Here is a 20,528-nt window from a genome sequence, read left to right as displayed (position 1 = left end):
CATGCAAACTCCACACAGAAATGCCCAGGGGAGAATCAAACCCAGGTCTTCCCGATCTCCAAGCCGTTACTGTGTTGGCCAACGTGCGAACCACTAGACCACCGTGCGGCCCAGCCTTAAATCCAAGTTGTTTAATCCTGTGCCTGTGCCTGTTAACATTTATTTAACATGATATTCATGATATTCATTTAACATGAGTATAGTGTTCCCTCGTTTATCGCGGGGAATAGGTTCCCAAAATAGCCCGTAATAATTGAAATCTGCAAAGTAGCCAACTACTTTTTTTTTTTTTTTTTTACAATGATTATGTATGTTTTAAGGCTGTAAAAGCCCTCAGCATACACTTTATACAGTTTTATCAGACAGGCAATAACATTTTCTCACATCTCTTGCTTGTTTAAGCACTTTCAAAGAAGTTTAAACCTTCGTTTGAATTTTAATGCTCAACCTACAGGTCGGACACAAGAAATGATTAAGTCACTCACGTGTATTTCACTCCTGTTGCAGTCCTCCTCCTTCAAACCCAAGATTAATTTACAATCTCGCAAGCTAGCAATGACACAGAAGACATGGCAGGGATGCACAAAGGAGATTGATTGACAGTTGTCTACAGCCAATCAAGACGCAGAAAACAATGGGCGGTGCAGACAGACGAGAGAGGGAATAGAGACATTATGCACAGTGCAATTCTTCTTAAAGGTCCAGGCTCTGCCTGTAACAGCGTTCATACGCTGTCATAAAAATAAAAACGCACTAAAAAAATTCAGCGAATCTGCGAAAGGTGAACCGCGATAGAGCGAAGGAACACATGAGAGTGCTTGAATTTGACCTTTGATTTGGCATATGAACCTTGATTTGTTCAATATTATAGCACGCATAAATGACTATACCTAATGAGTACCATAATTGTTTTTCTTCAGTGCTACTGCTTTTCTTATCTTGCCGAGCTTCAATTTCGAAATGAGTGTTTGAGTGTGAATGGCACCAGGAACGTGCCTTGATTCCAAAATCGCATTAGATATGACATTGTCGAGAAAGCTACGCATGCAGTACCAGACGAATGACAAATGCATAAATGGAACGCCATTACTGCAAGCCCTGAGGTCGGTGCTTCTTAATTTGCACCCGGCTTGTTGCCCTCGTTGCCCTTAATCTATATTTGATTGCATGTGCAGGTGGAACATCCCCACAAACATAAAAAGGCTCCATGGCACAAAGTCTTGTCCAAGCAGAGAAAACAAGCAGTGGTTGCATGCCTAAGGATGGCCCCCTTATACAACCTCCCCAGGTACACACGCAACATTATTGTGAATCATGAATTTCTCTTGGAGATTAATAAAGTACTTATCTATCTATTATTTGCTTTTAAATAGTGCAGTGTTAAAAGATAATTGAAAAAGCCCTGTGCGGTCGTCAACCATGTGTTGCAAATGATGTGACTTTGCAGGAAACACCAGGCCCTTTTGGCAAACTGTTTATTTTGAACATTTTTGAATCTGCTGTTTGCATATTCATTATTCATAATGGAAATAATGCCGGTCTTGTGTTTGCTCTCGGGCTTCCCAGACATAGAGCCATCAACCTGTTCCTCCAAGGCTACAATAAATCCTGGATATCAGCTGAGGACAGCACTTTGGAGGAGAAACTGGTGGAGGATTTAGCTGTGAGTGGTATAGAAGTGCAAGTTTAACATGGTTGTACATCCCTTATATGCAGTTCCTATCACTGGCAGGGAACTTGAAATATGATTGTGCATGCAGTGAGAGTACACACTTGTACACAGTTGTTATTTTAGCAGAAGCCTGGAGTGATGGAGCTGGGTGGAGGCAGCAGAGAAGAGGAAAGGGATGCAGGAGAAGGCGCCAAGCTCATCGATCCCCTCCTACAGCTCATCGCGCTCTTCAGTCGAAGTGCTTTGACAGAAAGGAGGTGTGGTCATGATCTCCCTATCTACCTACCTAGCTATTACGGGTGTAAGTCTACGCCATAATCACAGTTCAGTATGCGTCTCAGTTTGAAGGTCGCTATTCGGTTCATGTAGGGAACAGTAAGGGAACAAATTACAGAATGTAAAGTGGCTTAGCTTTTGTTAAATGACTTTTTAACTGCTCATAAAAAATAATGAAAATGAATAATGAAATAAGGTATACAGTGGTACCTCTCTTTTAGTTATTAATCCATTCCAAAGAGTCTGTTGAAAACCAAATGCATTTTTTTCCCCATAAGAAACAATGTAAATTAAATTAATCCGTTCCAGACACCCAAAAATGCTAACACTTTTAATATAGTTAATAATTATTATTTACATGCAAACAATGCAAAATGTATATAAATGATGAATGGAAAGGATAAATTAACATTAAACATCAGTTGTTCCTTGACTGAAGACTGTTGTGGGTAAAGAGATGGCGATGAGTGGCGAGGGAGACGGGGACGGCAGAGCCATATGGACACAACCTTTGTATTTTGCTTTCTATTTTGGATTTGATAGTGTTTCTCACCTTACTTGCCAAAGTGCTGGCACTTGCAACTTTTTTTGGCTTCATGGTGGGTTATTATGCAGCTGTATTCAATAAAAAAAAAAATAAAACGCCTATTCACCTAATACTTGGAGTTACGCAGTGCATATGAACGCCTTATCACATGACTAGCTGTATTAAGAGCGCAGCAAGCACGGTGCTGAATAGATCCTGCTCTGACAGGAAGAAAGGAGACAGACACGGAGGTAGGTACGCACACATTCCTGATCAAAATTTTAAGACCAGTTGAAAATGTTTTGCAATTTCTTACAAACAAGCATTAAAGTGAAATAGGTTGTTCATCAGATGATCAAAATGTTTAAGACCACAGCCTTTAAAAGCTAAATTCTTGGCAAAAATGTGGATTCAATGTCATTTTCTTTCAGGTGTTCACACTGCCCGAGTCTCTGTAGGTCGCTGTACCGTACCGAATTTGCCGCACCAATAAATCCGATTATGAATACGCGCACTGTTACACCCCCACCATTGTCTATCTGATACAATTTCATGTGTCTTCTCCCTTCTTCGAAGTGATCTTGGAATTGACTGGCTCTACATGTCATACGTGGAGATAATGGCCAAGGTATACATATTGTGTTGTGTTGAGAAGGTCATTCAGCTTCTCTTGGTCGTCTTTCTTTCTGTCACTGTATGTTTGCCCTCACAGAGCTGCCACAGGGAAGACGACGAGCAGCAGGAGGTGGAAAGTTTTGAAGTGAGTCTTTTATGTCAAAGTCTTCCTCTTCAATAGTGAACAACAATGCAATAACAACTCACATTTAGTGTGGTAGAGTAAGAGAGTCTTTGTGTTTCAGGAGAAGGAGATGGACAAACAGAAGCTGCTCTACCAGCAGGCCAGGTTGCATCTTCGTGGAGCTTCAGAGATGGTCCTGCAAAGCATTAGTGCCTGCAAAGGTAGATGAGTGTTTTACCTTATATTTTACTGAGAAATGTAGCTTTTTTGGTCATTTCATGTGTTCTTTAAGCCAGTGCAATGTTGTCTGATTGTGATGATTTTGCATCTCATCAGGGACAATGGGCTCCATGATTGCGCCAACACTCAAGCTGGGGATTGCTGTTCTCAACGGAGGGAATGCTGCTGTTCAGCAGGTGCATTGTCACACTGATTTCATCCTCCAAGTTTTCTTGTGACAGTTAGTCTGTGAACTTCATGAAAAAGATGATGAAGTGGTGTGGGAATAACGTTCCTGCCACAGCCTACCTCCAAATTTAGTGTCTTCCCACAGACAAGCCGGCATATTGCTGGTAATCGTGACAGATGAAGCATAACACCCTCCCCTAATGAGACCTTGCCTCGTTTTGGATAGAAAATGCTGGATTATCTCAGACAACGACGTGAGGTTGGCTTCTTTCAGAGCATGGCTGGACTCATGCAGTCATGTAGGTGGGTAACTGCAGTCAGTCAGAAAGGCTGGTGGACATAATTTGGTGCCAAAGCTTTAATTGTTGTTTTGTGTTTCAGTGTGCTGGATTTGAACGCTTTTGAGAGGCAGAACAAAGCTGAAGGATTAAGCATGGCGACAGACGAGAGCTCAGGTAAAATCATAGTGGACATTTTTTAAATTGTCACCAGCTGCCTCCCTTTTTAATGCAGTGTGTCCTTATCTCTCAACAGTAAATGCTCTACCTACACCTTCATCCCTTTGATTTCTTTGCCTTTCAACCCTTTCCCCCAGGAGAGAAGGTGATGCCCGATGAACAGCTAACCTGTGACCTATTCCGCTTTCTACAGCTGCTCTGTGAAGGACACAACGCGGGTGATTGCTCCCCACCCCCCCTTTGCCAGATTTTTATTAACTCCGTGCAGATTCATAATTGATGTGCAGACTTAAAGTTTTCAGGTATTTCATGCACATGTTGTACAAAGGAGAATTAGGGCCCCACATAAAACAACAAAACACATTAAAATATTGAATGTGGCTGCACGGTGGCCGAGTGGTTAGCATGTTGGCTACACAGTCAGGAGATCTGGAAGATCTGAGTTTGGCTCTACTGTAAGTTTGGGCATCTCTGTGTGTAGTTTGTCTGTTCTTTCCGTGCGTGCCTGGGTTGTCTTCGGGTGCTCCGGTTTCCTCCCACATTCCAAAAACATGCATGTTAGGTTAATTGGAGACTCTAAATTGTCCATAGGTATGAATGTGAGTGTGAATGGTTGTTTGTCTATATGTGCCCTGCCATTGGCTGGCGACCAATCCAGGGTGTGCCCTGCCCCTCGACCGAAGTCAGTTTGGATAGGCGTCAGCATACCCCCGTGACACCAGTGAGGATAAGCAGCATAGAAAATTAATGAATTAATATTGAATTTTTGTACTATTTTAATTATTATTTTTTTTAAGTTAAATGTTACATAGATATCGCTCTATGTCACTTATAACACAAAACTAAGATGTAGGCTGTTTTTTCTGACAATATACTAATTGCTCATCATAGCTAACATTAGATGTTTTTAATAATCAAAAGGTCAAAATGTCAAATCTGGAATATTTCTGTACGTGGCCCTTGGAAGAAAAGGTTTGGACACACCTACTGCGAAGAAAAAATGGTTCCTTTTTTCTCATAATATCATCTGTCCTATTAATTTGAATGTATTAGATTTCCAGAATTACTTGCGAACACAGACGGGCAACAACACAACTGTCAACATGATCATTTCCACTGTTGATTATCTGCTAAGAATCCAGGTAAGCCTGTGTTTTCTCCACCTCAAACATACCGCAAAGCTGCTCCAGTTGTGTTAAGAGAAAACACTTGAATCTCCTTTTCTCCGTTTGCTCCTTTAGGAGTCCATCAGTGACTTCTACTGGTACTACTCGGGCAAGGACGCGATCGATGCACAGGGCCAACGCAACTTTTCCAAGGCTATCAAAGTGACCAAGCAGGTCTTCAACACGCTCACCGAGTACATTCAGGTTGTTGGCTTTCCATTACTGCAAGGTTTCACAGCATCTGTGTAGTCATTTATAATGCAGCAGCTCACCCTGTGGCTGTGCTGTGCTTACTTGCAGGGCCCGTGTACTGGAAACCAGCAGAGCCTCGCTCACAGTCGCCTGTGGGATGCCGTGGTAGGATTCCTTCACGTCTTTGCACATATGCAGATGAAGCTCTCGCAGGTATGTTGATTCACTGATAGGTTTTTTTTGGAGGATACCAATCTTCCTTGTGCAGCTCTGAAAATTTAAAGGCCTCCTGTTATGAAAACGTGAAACGACTTTTTAATGACTTTCTAACACTAATACAGGGGTGTGAAAAAGTGTTTGCCCCCTTCCTGATTTCTTTTTTTTTTTTTTGCATGTTTGTCACACTTAAATGTTTCAGATCATGGAACGAATTTAAATATTAGTCAATGACAACACAACACAAATGAACACAAAATGCAGTTTTTAAATGAAAGTTTTGATTATTAAGGGAGAAAAAGGTACTTAGCCATGTGTGAAAAAGTGAGTTCCCCCTAAACCTAGTAAGTGGTTGGGGCACCCTTAGCAGCAACAACTGCAATCAAGGGTTTGTCATTCAGCCACATTGGAGGGTTTTCCAGCCATAAGCGCCTTTTTAAAGTCATGCCACAGCATCTCAATAGGATTCAGGACAGGACTTTGACTAGGACACTCAAAAGTCTTCATTTTGTTTTTCTTCAGCCATTCAGAGGTGGACTTGCTGGTGTGTTTTGGATCATTGTCCTGCTGCACAACGCAAGTTGATTGCAGCTTAGGGTCACCAACTGATGGCCGGACATTCTCCTTCAGCAGAATTCATGCTTCCATTTATCACAGCAAGTCTTCCAGGTCCTGAAGCAGCAAAACAGCCCCAGACCATCACACTACCACCACCATATTTCAGTTTTTCTGAAATGCGGCGTTACTTTTACGCCAGATGTAATGGGACACACACCTTCAACCTTTGTCTCATCAGACCACAGAGTTTTTTTCCCAAAGGTCTTGGGGATCATCAAGATGTTTTCTGGCAAAATTGAGATGAGACTTACAGTAATGTTGTTTTTGTTCAGCCCACTGCTGAACAAAAACAACATTAAGTCTTCTAAGTTTTGGTCTTGGAACTCTGCCATGCAGGCTGTTTTTGCCCAGTGTCATGAACACCGACCTTAACTGAGGCAAGTGAGGCCTGCAGTTCTTTGGATGTTATTGTGGGGTCTTTCGTGACCTCTTGGATGAGTCGTTGCTGAGCTCTTGGAGTCATTTTGGTTGGCCGGCCACTCCTGGGTAGGTTCACCACTGTTCCATGTTTTCGCCATTTGTGGATAATGACTCTCACTGTGGTTAGCTGGAGTCCCAAAGCTTTAGAAACCTTTTCCACACTGATAGACCTCAATTAATCTCAGTTGTTATGTTTTAACAGTGGGGGCAGTCGCTTTCTCACACAGGGCCACGTCGGTTTGGATTTTTCTTCTCCCTTAATAATAAAAAGTTTCATTTAAAAACTGCATTTTATGTTCAGTTGTGTTGTCATTGACTAATATTTACATTTGCTTGATGATCTGAAACATTTAAGTGTGACAAACATGCTAATAAAAAAGAAATCAGGAAGGGGTAAACACTTTTTCACACCATTGTGTGTGTGCCTAGAGCCATCCACTGCAGAAGAGTGTAATGTAGTAGAAATTAAATTAGTAGATTGCAATAATATATAGTCATATTTTTTATTTTATTTTGTTTTTCTTTTCTTAACATTCATGAATTCATTCATTTTCTATGCTGCTTATCCTCACTAGAGTCGCGGCGATATGCTGGAGCCTATCCCAGCTGACTATGGGCGAGAGGCCCACAGTCAAAGGCTCATTATTTTTCTTAAAAGTAATGTTCTTGCAGTGTCCGGAGTGTCTGGTGACACCCCTACTAAAAGCACTTGGAAACCGTCTAAATTCCAGCGTCCAGGCTTTTGCAAAACACACTTCCAATACATCTGAGACTTATTTAACAGAATTTCTTTGAAATATAAAATTGTATAATGTGGTTCCTTCCAAATGTTATGTCTTGCGTTATTTTCTGCACAACAGCTACAATTCTTTATCCTTGCAGGATTCAAAGCAAATTGTGCTCCTAAAAGAGCTCATGGATTTACAAAAGGACATGGTTGTGTTCTTGCTTTCCATGCTAGAAGGTATGCTTTCAGCGAAGACAGCATTCACAATCATGAATGAGTGAATGTTAAAAGTAACTTTTACATTCCCTCAGGCAACGTCGTCAATGGAACCATCGGGAAACAGATGGTGGACATGCTGGTGGAATCTTCAAGCAATGTGGAAATGATCCTGAAGTTTTTTGACACATTCCTCAAGCTAAAAGACCTGACGTCCTCTGACATCTTTCGAGAGTACGACCCCGATCGCAAGGGGTGCATCGCCAGGAAGGACTTCCAGAAAGCCATGGAGCTCTCCAAGCGACTCTCACAAGCTGAGACTCATTTCCTCCTGTCCTGCATTGAGACCGATGATAGGGAAATCCTGGATTACGAGGTTTTTGTGGATCGCTTCCATGAGCCGGCCAAAGACATCGGCTTCAGCGTCGCCGTTCTGCTCACCAATTTGGCCGAACACATGCCCAACGATTTAAGGCTGAGGGCGTTCTTGGAGCTTGCCGAGTGCGTCTTGACTTACTTCCAGCCCCATTTAGGCTGCATTGAAATTCTTGGCAGCGGGAAGCGCATGGAGCGTGTCTACTTTGAGATCAGTGAATCCAGCCGCACGCAGTGGGAGAAGCCGCAGGTGAAGGAGTCCAAGAGGCAGTTCATTTTTGATGTGGTCAACAAAGGCGGGGAAAAGGAGAAAATGGAGATGTTTGTCAACTTCTGTGAGGACACTATCTTTGAGATGCAGCTTGCAGCACAGATCTCTGGCTCTGACAGCGGAGAGCGGCATATTGGAGAAGAGGAAGAAGTGTATGGGTGGTGTTTTTTGCCGACATCTCTGCTTTTTGTCAAAAAGCTGAGGGCCTTCATGAAAATGACCCTGAAAGATGTGCTGTTATCATCTGCTTCCCTACTCAGATTCATTTTAACGCCTGCTCTCCGGTGCATTTGTGTTGTAGTTAGCAACATCCTTCATGTGCTGTACATCACCTTTGTTAATGGCGGGCTCATCGAGGGAGCCAAAAGCATGACCATAGCTGACCTGCTCGGTGGCATTCTTGAACCGACACTTGATGAGGTCACAGAGGCAACAAGCGTCATGACGCAACTGAGGAGGCACTCTGCCTCTTTCACCCTGCGGAGACACAGTGGGCAGGCGGCAGCTGTGACCTCCGCCAGGGAGACGGATGTACTGTCAGACATATTTGGCCTCAAAGTGAGGAAAGATGGAGGTCAATACAGGCTCGCAACGCAAGACATCACCAGCAGTCACACTGACCTGTTTGTCGCCGCTGACACAACGTTCTCTAAGGGGACGGTAAGTGTTAGGGCTGCAACTAATGATTATTTTAATAATCGGTGGATTATTTTTTCGATTAATCGATGAATCGGATGGAGAGGAAAAAAAACATTAATTTCCGTCTCTTTATTCATGAATAGGAGATTGGAACTGAGAGAGCAAATAAGTGCACAAACACCAGGTTGCCGCTTGAATATTCTGTACAAATAATGTAAAATAATAAAAAATAGAAATGTTTGTCAAATGGCTTCAGTAAAACAATAAATGTACACAAATGCAATCATGATCATTTTCTCAGACGATTAATCTGAAGCTTGTTGTTTCAATGAATGGAGTGATCGGTTAGGCCATAGATGGAGCAAATTAATCTGAAGCAAACACCTAAAATTAGTGGTTGGGTCCACAACATATCAGAAAAGAGGCGAAAATGCCCATCACTGTTTTCCAAAGTCAAAGCTGATATGTGTGAATACCTTGTTTTGGCTAAAACACAAAGATAATAGGTCTGCTTTCATGGATGACAAAGGAAATTAAAAAATATTCACATTTGAGAGGCTGAAATCAGAGGATGTTTACATATTTAAATAAAAAAATGATTAATCAATTACCAAAATAGTTGTTGATTAATTGGGTAATTGATTAACAATCAATCGATTAATTGTTGCAGCTCAAGTAAGTGTTCCTGTGAACTGTATCACTCCAAAATATTGATTTATTTAGGTTGTTTGTTCTCATACACTATTGTTTCATATTGCTTTTCTGTTAATATCAACAGACAAGAACAAGCATTTTTATTACAGTACAGTCAAACCTGGGTTTCTGTACACCCCAGTTTTTGTATGATTCAATATTTTGCGAAAATTTTGTTTGTTTTTGCACAATATTGCATAAAACAAAGTACAGTGTTCCCTCATTTATCGCGGCTGATAGGTTCCCAAAATAGCCTGCAATAAGTGAATTTGCGAAGTAGCCAACTTCATTTTTTTTACATTTATTATATATGTTTTAAGGCTGTAAAACCCCTCACCATACACTTTATACACTTTTCACAGGCAGACATTAACCTTTTGTCACATTTCTCTCCTGTTGAAACACTCTCAAAGTTCAAATTTAGTTTGAATGTTAATGATCCATCTACTAGGGTAGACAGGAGAAATTATTAAGTGACTCGCGTGTATTTCACTCCTCTGCCTATTCGTCCTGGCGCCGCTCCGCTGAAGTGTTTTTGTATCCTTGTTAAAACATGTTGCTCCTGTCGTCGTATGTCGTACTCCTTGAGCAGAAGAATCATTTTACAGTATTCCGTAAAGGCGTCCTACAGCCGCAACTTCCGCCTTCCCTTCAGCATGTCCAGAAGTACAACTTTTCGTGCAATGGTTGGATTTCTCTGCCTTTTGGGTGCAGAATGTTTCCTCGACATTGTTGGGTAGAAAACGTGCAAACATACAGAGTTCAGAGTCACTGTAGGCTGTTTGCTCGCGATCATACAACAGGAAACACGGCAGTGCTGCACCAAGAAGATTGAGTGACAATGATCTACAGCCAATTAGAACGCAGAACACAGTGGGTGGGTTCTTCCTTAGCCAGTAAGGACGCAGAACACAATGCGTGGGTTCTCCCTTAGCCACCCAGGACTGCTGTGGCTCTATATTTAGCCAGTTATTGTAGCTCTACTGTGGGTTTCTAATATGCGTACAGGCACATAAACACATACTGAGACACGGGGGAGGGACAGCATCTTTACTCCAGCTGCACACGTCTTCAACTCTCACCTGAGTATACAACACCCTTTACTGATAGCAGTAGTAAATACAATAACAGACACATACAACAGAGCACCCACAGATCGCTCTAATACACACACGGACACAGAACACAATGCGCGTTTATAGCTGTAAAAGAACATGCAAACAGCGAGTCTGCGAAAGGTGAACCGTGATGTAGCGAGGGAACACTATAGGTAATCTAAACTGCTATACAAGCTGTACACTGACTATTAGTAAGAAACAGAATTGTTATCTGCTCACAAAACTCCCATCACGCTATTGATTCATATGGCTGTTTGATTTCTGCCAGTTTGACCAAACTAAGGCCTGCATGTCTGAGGAGGAAAAAACTGACCACAAGATGCCTGAATCAGAAAAGTGAGTCATTTCTTTTTACTCTTTTCTGTGAATAAAAATGGAATGTTCTCCATTGCATGTCACTTAGGCACTAAGGTGTTGATGCTCACCCAACAAGAGTGATGAAAAGACATCATAATGTCAGTTTTATCAAATCTTCCCTTGTTAAACTCACCTCCTTTCTGTTTACGTTCCCTTTTTTTTTCTCACAGATGGACGGCATGTGAGGACACAATGGCGACAGAGCCCGAATGGAGGTCCAAGAGATACTGTAATAAATCAGAGGAAACAGGAAGCCACCATTCGGCCCTTGGCGAGACGATAAGCACGCATCACAAGAGCCTGCTGGTGAGATACAATTCTTATGTCCCAGACGTTGTTATTATTATATAGGGAGCAAACTCCTTAATGTGCTTTCATTTTCTTCCAGAACTACTTTGCCAGAACTTTTTACAACACACGCTTGCTGGCCCTCTTTGTCACATTCGCAATCAACTTCATCCTGCTCTTCTACAAGGTCGGGAGTGCGCGCGGTTCACCAAATGAGATTAAAATGCGGGCTTGAGCCGAGATGAATTGGCTCATCTTGTTTATTACAGAACCACATTTGATGCTGTCCTCCCATTTTTAGGGTCCAATATTGTGGTGCACACTGCCACCTTCTATCTGTGTCTCGCACCCTCTTCCCAGGTGGTATCTTTGCCAGCAGCACCGGAAAAACAAGTCGAGGAATCACTCGACTTGGCGGCTGAACACGACGAGGGCCGGGTTTATTTTGTTCTGGAAGAAAGCAATGGATACATGGAGCTGTCTCTTCGCCTCCTGGCTGTGCTGCACACGCTCATCTCCTTCTGTTGCATTATAGGCTACTACTGCCTCAAGGTCTGGAAGCTGTATTTCACAAACATAAGACACGATGCGTTTATTCAAATTGTCTGCGTGTGGCAGGTGCCGCTGGTGGTCTTCAAACGGGAGAAGGAAGTGGCCCGGAGGCTTGAGTTTGATGGCTTGTATGTGACGCAGCAGGCGCCCGAGGAGGACATTAAAGGCCAATGGGATCGACTGGTCATTAACACTGCGTATGTTCCCATTTTAGGACATTTTCTATGCCTTTATAGCACATATTTAATGACTTTTAAATATTTATACACAATGTATTGCCTGCCTTTTTTTTATTTTTTATTTTTTTTTTAACAATGCGTGCTTACAAAATCTAATGAGACCCATTGCAAGAGCTTTACAATAATAGTGCGTTTATTCCTATGGTTGTAGTGTATCATACTGAGATGTGTTTACAACATTGACCCTTGTAATTAAATAACCAAAATATTACAGACCCCTCTTGTTGGCCTCATTAGATTGTGCAAGCTCACCTACAGTTTATATTTTCATATGTTAATATCTGTATTTGTCTTTTCAGATCATTTCCAAGTAATTACTGGGATAAATTTGTGAAGAGAAAGGTAAAATCCTCAGAGGCTCAAGATAAATACTTTATGTTCTTTTATAGTTTGCAGCTAGGCATTTAATGCACACATTAATACACAGTAATACCTCATTTATGGTGGTTAATTGGTTCCAGACCTCACCGTGATAAGCAAATTTTTGCGAAGTCAATAAGTGGACTATTTTTTAAGTTAGAGCATAGAAAACCTGTTTATGACTTTCTTTTACCATTATTAGAGCTCTCCAGACAGGAAACAACACCCCTGTAGTCACCTTTACATTGATATTACCCAATATAGTAGACATAATCAGAGAAAATAAGACATTTAAGACATAAATAGGACTCGCGCTCGTGTGCATTTCAATAAATGTCTTCCGAACGTGTGGACAGGAATTGACCTCTGTTGCTCACTCCTCAGTAAGAAAAGTAGCTGTTGGCTGTCGTAGAAGTCGCCAGATGATGTCATCAGCTAATTTGCATACTATTTGCATATGACGGAACAGAAACTGTAGGAAAAAAGCATAACCCCGAAGTAGCGACAAAAGACTACATTTAGAACTATAAATAAAAGTATTGCGATAGCTCACAAAAATCCATCTTTTTTTTTTTTTTTTTTTTTTCCTTTACCCATAATTTTTTTTCTCCATGTCCCCTCGGGGGCTCTATAGTATTCAACCGTGAACCAGTATGATTTATTAATTAATATGTTTTTAGAAGACCATGAAAGAGAGAAGTCGCGAAATTTGAAGCGCGATGTGGTGAGGGATGACTGTATGCTGCTGACTACACTGAAGTATATCCCAGTTTCATTGCTGTAGTATTGTCCCTTAACAAGATGTCATAAAAAATGCTTGCTTCGAAGTTTACAGCTGAGTCCCTTTGAGAGAATACCTTGTTTAACCGACACTTTCATCACTGAATCTTAATGATATGATGAGTCCTTGTAAACAGCAGGTCTCCACTTCTCCCAGTGAGAAGCATCATGGCAGCGTCTACTGATTACACATGCTCATCTGTCACTGACTTTGACTAAGGAGCACCTCTGCCTCTCTCATCTCACTCCAAACCTGATGCATAATCATCACGAGTCACTGTATTTATACAGTAACACTCGATACACATCCTCATAGACTTAAAGGTAGCACCTTGAATTGCTCCCAGCGGACTTCACTATTCCGCAATGTCAGCATTTCCCGGTCACGGCAAGTTCAAAGAAAAGGCACGCGGCCTAAAGGCTTGTGATGAACTGCGACTCCTGCCAGGACAACATGCTCCTTGTATTTCAAGACAAGTATATTTTCCTTGTCACACAAGTGAATATTGGGATGAGGGTTATGGTAGACGGTAACATCTAGATAAACCTGGACGATAACTTGTCAGCTTGGCATTTTTAAGGACAAGGCCCAAGTTTTAACTCCAGTCTGCCTCGCACATGTCAAGCACTAACTCACTGAGTTCACCCCACTGCACTGCATCATTTAAGAGCCTTCAGCAGAGCAGATGATGCGATGCCCTTAAGTGCTTCTGGTAATGCACTTCTTTGTCCAGCGTGGTGGTCGTGGAGATTGCTTATCATCCATTGAGCTGCATACATTGGATCTTGTCTTAAGTTTATATATAAATCAACTGACCACGCCGCCGCAACAAAGTACACAGACATTCCTATTGTATGGTACTTAGCAGCCCCATTTTAAAGTGTTTTTCATCAGTTTAGAAATCCCACAGTAGTTTATTGGAACTTTATTTGTATGTATAAAGCAGTGGTTCTCAACTGGTGGGTCGAGACCCAATCGTGGGTCACAGAGTGATTTTCAGTTGGTTGCGGGTTGTTGCTTGGGGAAAAAAAATAACACAATGTAATTACCCAATGTCTGTGAGTGCACTTCACGCTCTTGTCTGCTCTATTCGCTTGCTACGCCACCGCATAGTTTGTCAAGCTTGAGTGGGGGAGGAAGGACTTTGAGTTGGAGACTTAACGTGCCGTTCGTCCAACACACAGCTGCAGTTATCTGCTGGAGGAGAGTGCGGCATAAAGAGACAACTTTATTTTAAGATGTGTAGTGAAGCCTTTTTTTTATACAAAGGTTTTCATTTAAAATATTGACCAAAATGTTGCCCTTGTTTTTGTATGGCTACACATTGAGCTTAACAAAATACACTAGGTCCCCAACTTACGAACACAATTGGTTCCAGATGACCGTTTTATGTCGAATTGTTCTTAAGTAGGGGAAAAGGTAATATTACCAATGATATAGGTACTACATATGTATACATATACAGTATATGCGTATGTATGTAAATATGAGTTTGGATGCAGTAGTAATATTAAACCAGGATAATTCATGAAAAAAACAATAATAAAAGTGATATAATAATATGTAATGATAAATGTTATTTACCTTTGAAGAGGAGTGGTCGAGCATACGTCGTTGGTGGTAGTGGTGGAGGAGGAGTTATTAAAAAAAAGGACAAGTCGTCGTCGTGGTTAGACTCTTCTAAAAGAGGTAGTGTTCTGTGGGTGGTGTGGAATTAAGCAGACCTATTAACTCTTCATAAACTTTAATCACACGCTCTGTCCGGGTTGTACAATTTAGCTTTACACTGTATCTCCCCAGCGTCTAACTCTTGCCCGTGTTGGTGACTCAGCATCTGTGCCTTTTATTATCGAGTACGACTGCAAAATAACCCACCATGGGGCCAAAGAGAGTTGTGAGTTCTGGCACGTTGATGAATAAGATGAGAAACACTATTGAATTCAAGAAAGAACTTATATTAAAATACAAAGCTCCTCACCATCAAAAATATCAACTATGACAGATGCACTTTGTGTTGAACTTGTAAACAAGGCGGAGTTGTATAGCTAGGGGCACGTCAGGGTAACCCGCAACTTCGAAAGTGAGTATTTGAGTGCGCCCTCCCTCAAAGGTGAAGCAAAAAAATGAAGGAAATGATTGATATTTCTCACATTTGGTGTTTATAGACAGACTCTAGGGACACACATTACTCTTACGGCATTAAAAAGTCACTTTTGCACAATAGGGGGCCTTTAAATGTCAGTCCAATTACTTTGGCTTGGTGAGATCTAACGCTAATGTGTCCCATTAATATACCCTTCCCCCTCCTGTAGGTTATGGATAAGTATGGGGAGTTTTACGGCCGTGAGAAGATCAGTGAGCTTCTTGGCCTGGACCAGGCGTCATTGGGCTTCAGCTCCGAGGGAGTGGAGAGAAACAGGCTCAGAAAAGACACCGCTTGGATCGCTCTGTGAGTCCTCCTTGTCGCTGCGTAAAAGTAGCAGGTGTCATAACCAGCTCTGTAAGAGTTACTATTCAGTGGAGGTGACTGAGAAGCGCGCATTAGCACGTCATCCTCTAACAGTAGAGCTCGTTGGAACAGTTGCTGATTCACTGGTACAATAGGCAGTATTACCCACTGAGGCAGCACATTGTGTTTTACTTAAGGAAGAACAGGACATCCTGGTGTACAGCCAGAAATCTGGACTCTTGGAAATAGATAGTAATGTATCTTCATTTTTATTTCAGATTCAGCTCCGTCGATGTCAAGTACCAAGTCTGGAAACTTGGAGTCGTTCTCACCGACAATGTAAGTCCAGCTGGCAAAGTACTCACAATGTTTGTTCACCGGCGTGCAACCTCATCCTGATACAACAGTCACTTCCTGCAGTGCACGTTAACAGATGTCAGGAGCGGACATAAATCATATCTAATGCTTTACCACCGATTCCTCGTTTGTTTTAATGTGGCTGACATCGTTTGATGCAGATCTACGTGCCGCTCCAATTGATGGCCGTAATATCCTGCGATTTCGTCTTATCTTGAATACATATTTGTCTCCGTGCTGTCTGCTAATCTCTTTGTGTGTGTGTGTGTGTGTGTGTGTGTGTGTGTGTGTGTGTGTGTGTGGCTGCAGTCTTTCCTCTATTTGGCCTGTTACATGGTCATGTCAGTTCTGGGCCACTACAACAACTTCTTCTTCGCTGCCCACCTCTTGGACATTGCCATGGGCTTCAAGACTCTTCGCACCATCCTCTCCTCTGTGACACACAATGGCAAACAGGTGTGTGTGTGTGTGTGTGTGTGTGTTTGTCATTCAGTGATGCCCGTCTGTCTCCTCTCCTTTGTAATCATCCCGCCAAGGGATTCCTGTCAACAATGTCTTGACATATAAACCAGGATTTGGTATTGTTTCAAGGATAATCCCATTAAATGTACTAAAAGCAAATGCTCCTGTTTTGTGTCTAATAGTTGGTCCTGACTCTGGGCCTTCTGGCAGTCGTGGTCTATCTGTACACCGTGGTGGCCTTCAACTTCTTCCGCAAGTTTTACGACAAGAGCGACGACAAGGACGCACGAGACATGAAGTGCAATGACATGCTCTCTGTGAGTTAAATGAACGCAACACAAACACTTACACTTCATGGTGGAATAAAGTCTATTATTACTACAAAATAATGCATATTTAAGCAAATTATATTCTTGGCCTGAATTAAGCATTTTCAAGCATAAAAATGGCTAAATGAACTAAAATACAAATACAAGGCAGAAGAAGCATTCTAATTGTGTGTGTAGTATTCTACATTGGCCACTAGATGTCAGCAATTGTTCCGTGAGACAAGCACCAGATGTGACCGCGAGAACAGGCATTTATTGCAGGTTTAAATCTCCCAACAGGCACAATAATGATTACATAATAATCATAATAATAACACAGGCTACTGTTGGGGCCATAACCCTCACCAAGCTAAAACTCAATTCTGAACCTCTGACATCACTTCCTGTTCTCCACACATCTGTTCGCCTGCCACAAAGCTCCCCTAGGGAAGCGGTCCCCAAGCTTTCATTTGACCCACAGACCAGGGGTCGTACATTATAGCGATCTAATTTATCTTATTTATTATGTGTTAAAAGCACAAAATGAATGCAGACCCACCGTCCACCAGTACGAGCCTGGAGGGTTTTTTTTCAGAGAGAAGATTATAACATCGCTGTTTGACGTGTGTGAAAACAGGCAGTGTGCTTGCATGAATTAACTGCAGGTTGCACACGTCATCAGAACTTACCTTCATGCATTCCCACATAGTATCAGCATTTGAGGCCAAATATGAGGTGAAAGAAAAACGGGAAAAATACAGCAGTCTATCTGTGCAGCGTGGGCGAAAGTTAGCACGCTCACAATAGTGCGTTCAAGGACCGTCAAACAAAGTGAAACTGGTCGCCGCTCACAACAAACAACACATATATGCAAAATCTATGGGATTTGTCTTATTTTTACAATAAAATAATCACCCATATTTCCAAAATGTATACGCATTTACATACAATGCAATGTAGTTATTTACAAATGTGTTTTTTGAAGTGTGTGTGTTTTGTTTTTGTTTTTGTTTTAAATCATTACACTTGAAAGCTTCCCACGGCCTGATTCGGCCCCGCCCACGGACCGGTACCGGTTGGGGACCCCTGCCCTAGGGAACACATTTACTGTGACACACACGAGCAGGAGATTTATTTACGTCTTAAACGGCCAATTTACTCTTCTGATGTCTGCTATGTTGGGTATTACGAGTGTAAAGACATTTAAAGTCGCCATTACAATACATTGATGAGACACCACAGGAAGTACGCTGTCCAGAAAAAAAACAAGGAACTGCTAACGTGTGAGTCTACTATATTGGGTAATACAAATGTAAAGGTGACTATAGGGGTGTTATTTCATGTCTAAAAGCGCTCTAATGATGTTAAAAACGGTATTTAGAGGATTGTAAACACATTTTCTATATCATAACTATGAAAATATTCCATTTATTATTATCAAATCCTACTTCACAGAAATTCCCTTAGCACGGTCGGATCTGGAATCAGTTAACCGCGATAAACGAGGGATGACTGAATCCTTGCAGTTTGTGATCATTAGCCAAATTGTCAGTGACTTATGGACAGTTAGTTGCTAAGTCTTGATCGCGGCCATGTTTTTCAACCAATCTTGCTCAAATCCTACACACACGGGCCTCTCAGTCCCCTAAATGTGTGCACTAAATTTCGTTGTGATCAGGCCAAGTGCTCTAAGGTTACAGTGGGTGTTTTTGTAGAGCGCATTGAGCTGTGTGAGAAATTTCAAGTCAGTCTAACTATAGGGTTTAATAGCAGCCCCAATGTATTTGTCAGAAGAATAATAGCACAACCAGCACAGTGGGGGTGGATGTTTTGACAATTTTTTATTCTTTTGTATGCAGGGTTTCAGAGGAGTAGAAGAGTTAGCTTCCACAAACAAATACATGACTGTGAGATATGAAATATGACATTAGGTACGCATGCACATTTTAATGAGACCTAGTGTAAGGTATGTACTCAAAATTCTTTTCTGCAAGCTAATAATATTCAGTTTTGACTGACACTGTCAGACATGTTGCATAAGCAGAATTTTAATTCAGCTCCTTGGCTCATTAGATTGGGCAGATGTACCTATTTAAGAGTCCCTTGAGTGGCTATTCCCTCTATATCTGGAGAGCCACACACCTCAGCCTCTGGTCTCATCAAGACGGTTCTGTCAGCGATCCAGTTCACATTCCTCCCACTATTATTCCATAGAATAATGGACGGTGGGGATATGAAAAAAAGAGTCTGCTGGAGCTACAGTATCTCTTTGTTTGGCCAGTCACAACACTATAACACACCCTCTCCTCTGCCTGCTCTATTCCAACGTGCACGTCCCTGTCACTCACACGTGGACGGGTGGTGGTAGCATTTGAATAAATCCCGTCTATTTTCGGAGGCGGGGGCTCTTACATTAAATCTTCAGTCACGGTTACTGTCTTATTGTGTATGCTTGACATTGAGCAGCACTTTAGACGTTGCCATCTTTGCAGCATCTCCTCACTGCAGCTCACTTTTCCTTGTCTCATTTGTGTGTCTTTTGCACGTACTCTACTCTCTGGTTTAATCTGCTTATCTTTACTTTAAATAATCTCCCTCAAATTGTACAGACATGCGATGCCAGGCTCCTGAAGGTGTGGACCAAATTTCCTGGTGATTCAGCAAAACACCTTAAAGTTAGAGTGGGTTTTTTTGTTGTTGAGCGCAATCCATTGTGTGAGAAAATTCAAGTCAGTCCAACAGGAAGACAATGTTTTTAAAAAATAATAATAGTGTAATAATTATTTGTATATTTGTATTTTTTTTTCAAAATGTAAAAATGTTTTATTAAATTTTATTTTTATGTTTTTGTCATTGTAACATGATTTTCTACTATTTATTGTAGATTATACAAACCTTTCAATGCTTAATAACAGTGCCACCGTGAAAAATAATAGCACGGGTGTTTTTGTACAGCGCGTTGAGCTGTGCGAGAAAATTCAAGTAAATACGATTTAGTCAGACTTTGTTTATTTAAAAATATATATTTTCCTTGTATGTTTTTCTTTTTTCATTTTTAAAAACGTATTTTAATTTATATATACTGTATTTATGTGTATGTATATACAGTATATATATATACATACATACATATACATACATAGCAGTATACATATATATATGTTTTTGTTGTATTATTTTGTACTATTTATTGTACATTATTATACAAACTTTGAGGTTTAATAACATTGCAAGCTTGAAAAATAATAGCACAGGTGCATGAGAAATTGAAAGTCAATCCGACTTTGGGGTTTAATAACAGCGCCACCATGTGGTGCATTTGTCAGAAACATAATAGCACAGGCAACACAGTAGGGGTGCATGTATTGGCAAGTTGCCACCCTTTTGCATGTAGCGGTTAAGCAAGGTTAGCCGAGGTGCTTTCTCACTTTGTTCTCTCAAATAAAAGTCTTTTCAAAGTTAACTATAGCCACCACTGAAGTCAGCATGTGTAGTTTTGGGTTTAGTTTTTTGTAAGAAATGTCCTTAGCTGTTGGAAACAGAAGTGGCAGAGGTGTCATCCCTGCCAGGCGACTAAACTCTTGATTTGTGTCTCACACACACTCTTTAAAAAAAAAAAAAAAGAAAAAATCCTTCCAATATTGA

At 41.3% G+C, this 20,528-nt stretch overlaps 1 protein-coding gene across 13 annotated transcripts in view; it reads left to right on the top strand.

Moving 5' to 3' along the window:
* ryr2b (ryanodine receptor 2b (cardiac)) overlaps positions 1 to 20,528 on the top strand; it is a 105,019-nt gene that overhangs the window by 56,589 nt on the left and 27,902 nt on the right. For 10 of the 13 annotated variants that reach the window (XM_054798385.1, XM_054798387.1, XM_054798386.1 and 7 more), the window contains 25 exons: positions 1,176 to 1,288; positions 1,567 to 1,663; positions 1,796 to 1,929; positions 3,051 to 3,102; positions 3,187 to 3,234; positions 3,335 to 3,434; positions 3,550 to 3,629; positions 3,848 to 3,924; positions 4,003 to 4,076; positions 4,217 to 4,297; positions 5,133 to 5,221; positions 5,321 to 5,449; positions 5,546 to 5,650; positions 7,574 to 7,655; positions 7,730 to 8,940; positions 10,999 to 11,066; positions 11,258 to 11,393; positions 11,476 to 11,562; positions 11,736 to 11,927; positions 11,994 to 12,124; positions 12,466 to 12,508; positions 15,620 to 15,756; positions 16,035 to 16,095; positions 16,423 to 16,569; positions 16,758 to 16,892. In XM_054798385.1, the coding sequence (XP_054654360.1) occupies positions 1,176 to 1,288; positions 1,567 to 1,663; positions 1,796 to 1,929; positions 3,051 to 3,102; positions 3,187 to 3,234; positions 3,335 to 3,434; positions 3,550 to 3,629; positions 3,848 to 3,924; positions 4,003 to 4,076; positions 4,217 to 4,297; positions 5,133 to 5,221; positions 5,321 to 5,449; positions 5,546 to 5,650; positions 7,574 to 7,655; positions 7,730 to 8,940; positions 10,999 to 11,066; positions 11,258 to 11,393; positions 11,476 to 11,562; positions 11,736 to 11,927; positions 11,994 to 12,124; positions 12,466 to 12,508; positions 15,620 to 15,756; positions 16,035 to 16,095; positions 16,423 to 16,569; positions 16,758 to 16,892 (3,609 nt within the window). Of the gene's footprint in view, positions 1 to 1,175; positions 1,289 to 1,566; positions 1,664 to 1,795; positions 1,930 to 3,050; positions 3,103 to 3,186; positions 3,235 to 3,334; positions 3,435 to 3,549; positions 3,630 to 3,847; positions 3,925 to 4,002; positions 4,077 to 4,216; positions 4,298 to 5,132; positions 5,222 to 5,320; positions 5,450 to 5,545; positions 5,651 to 6,175; positions 6,289 to 7,573; positions 7,656 to 7,729; positions 8,941 to 10,998; positions 11,067 to 11,257; positions 11,394 to 11,475; positions 11,563 to 11,735; positions 11,928 to 11,993; positions 12,125 to 12,465; positions 12,509 to 15,619; positions 15,757 to 16,034; positions 16,096 to 16,422; positions 16,570 to 16,757; positions 16,893 to 20,528 lie in introns of those variants that run through there. The other 3 variants (XM_054798383.1, XM_054798394.1, XM_054798396.1) reach the window with 3 other exon arrangements.

The sequence above is a fragment of the Dunckerocampus dactyliophorus genome, chromosome 14 (assembly GCF_027744805.1).
Source record: "Dunckerocampus dactyliophorus isolate RoL2022-P2 chromosome 14, RoL_Ddac_1.1, whole genome shotgun sequence".
NCBI lineage: Eukaryota > Metazoa > Chordata > Actinopteri > Syngnathiformes > Syngnathidae > Dunckerocampus > Dunckerocampus dactyliophorus.
Note: the sequence above shows the minus strand (reverse complement) of the source record. Positions and strands in the feature narration are given on the sequence as shown.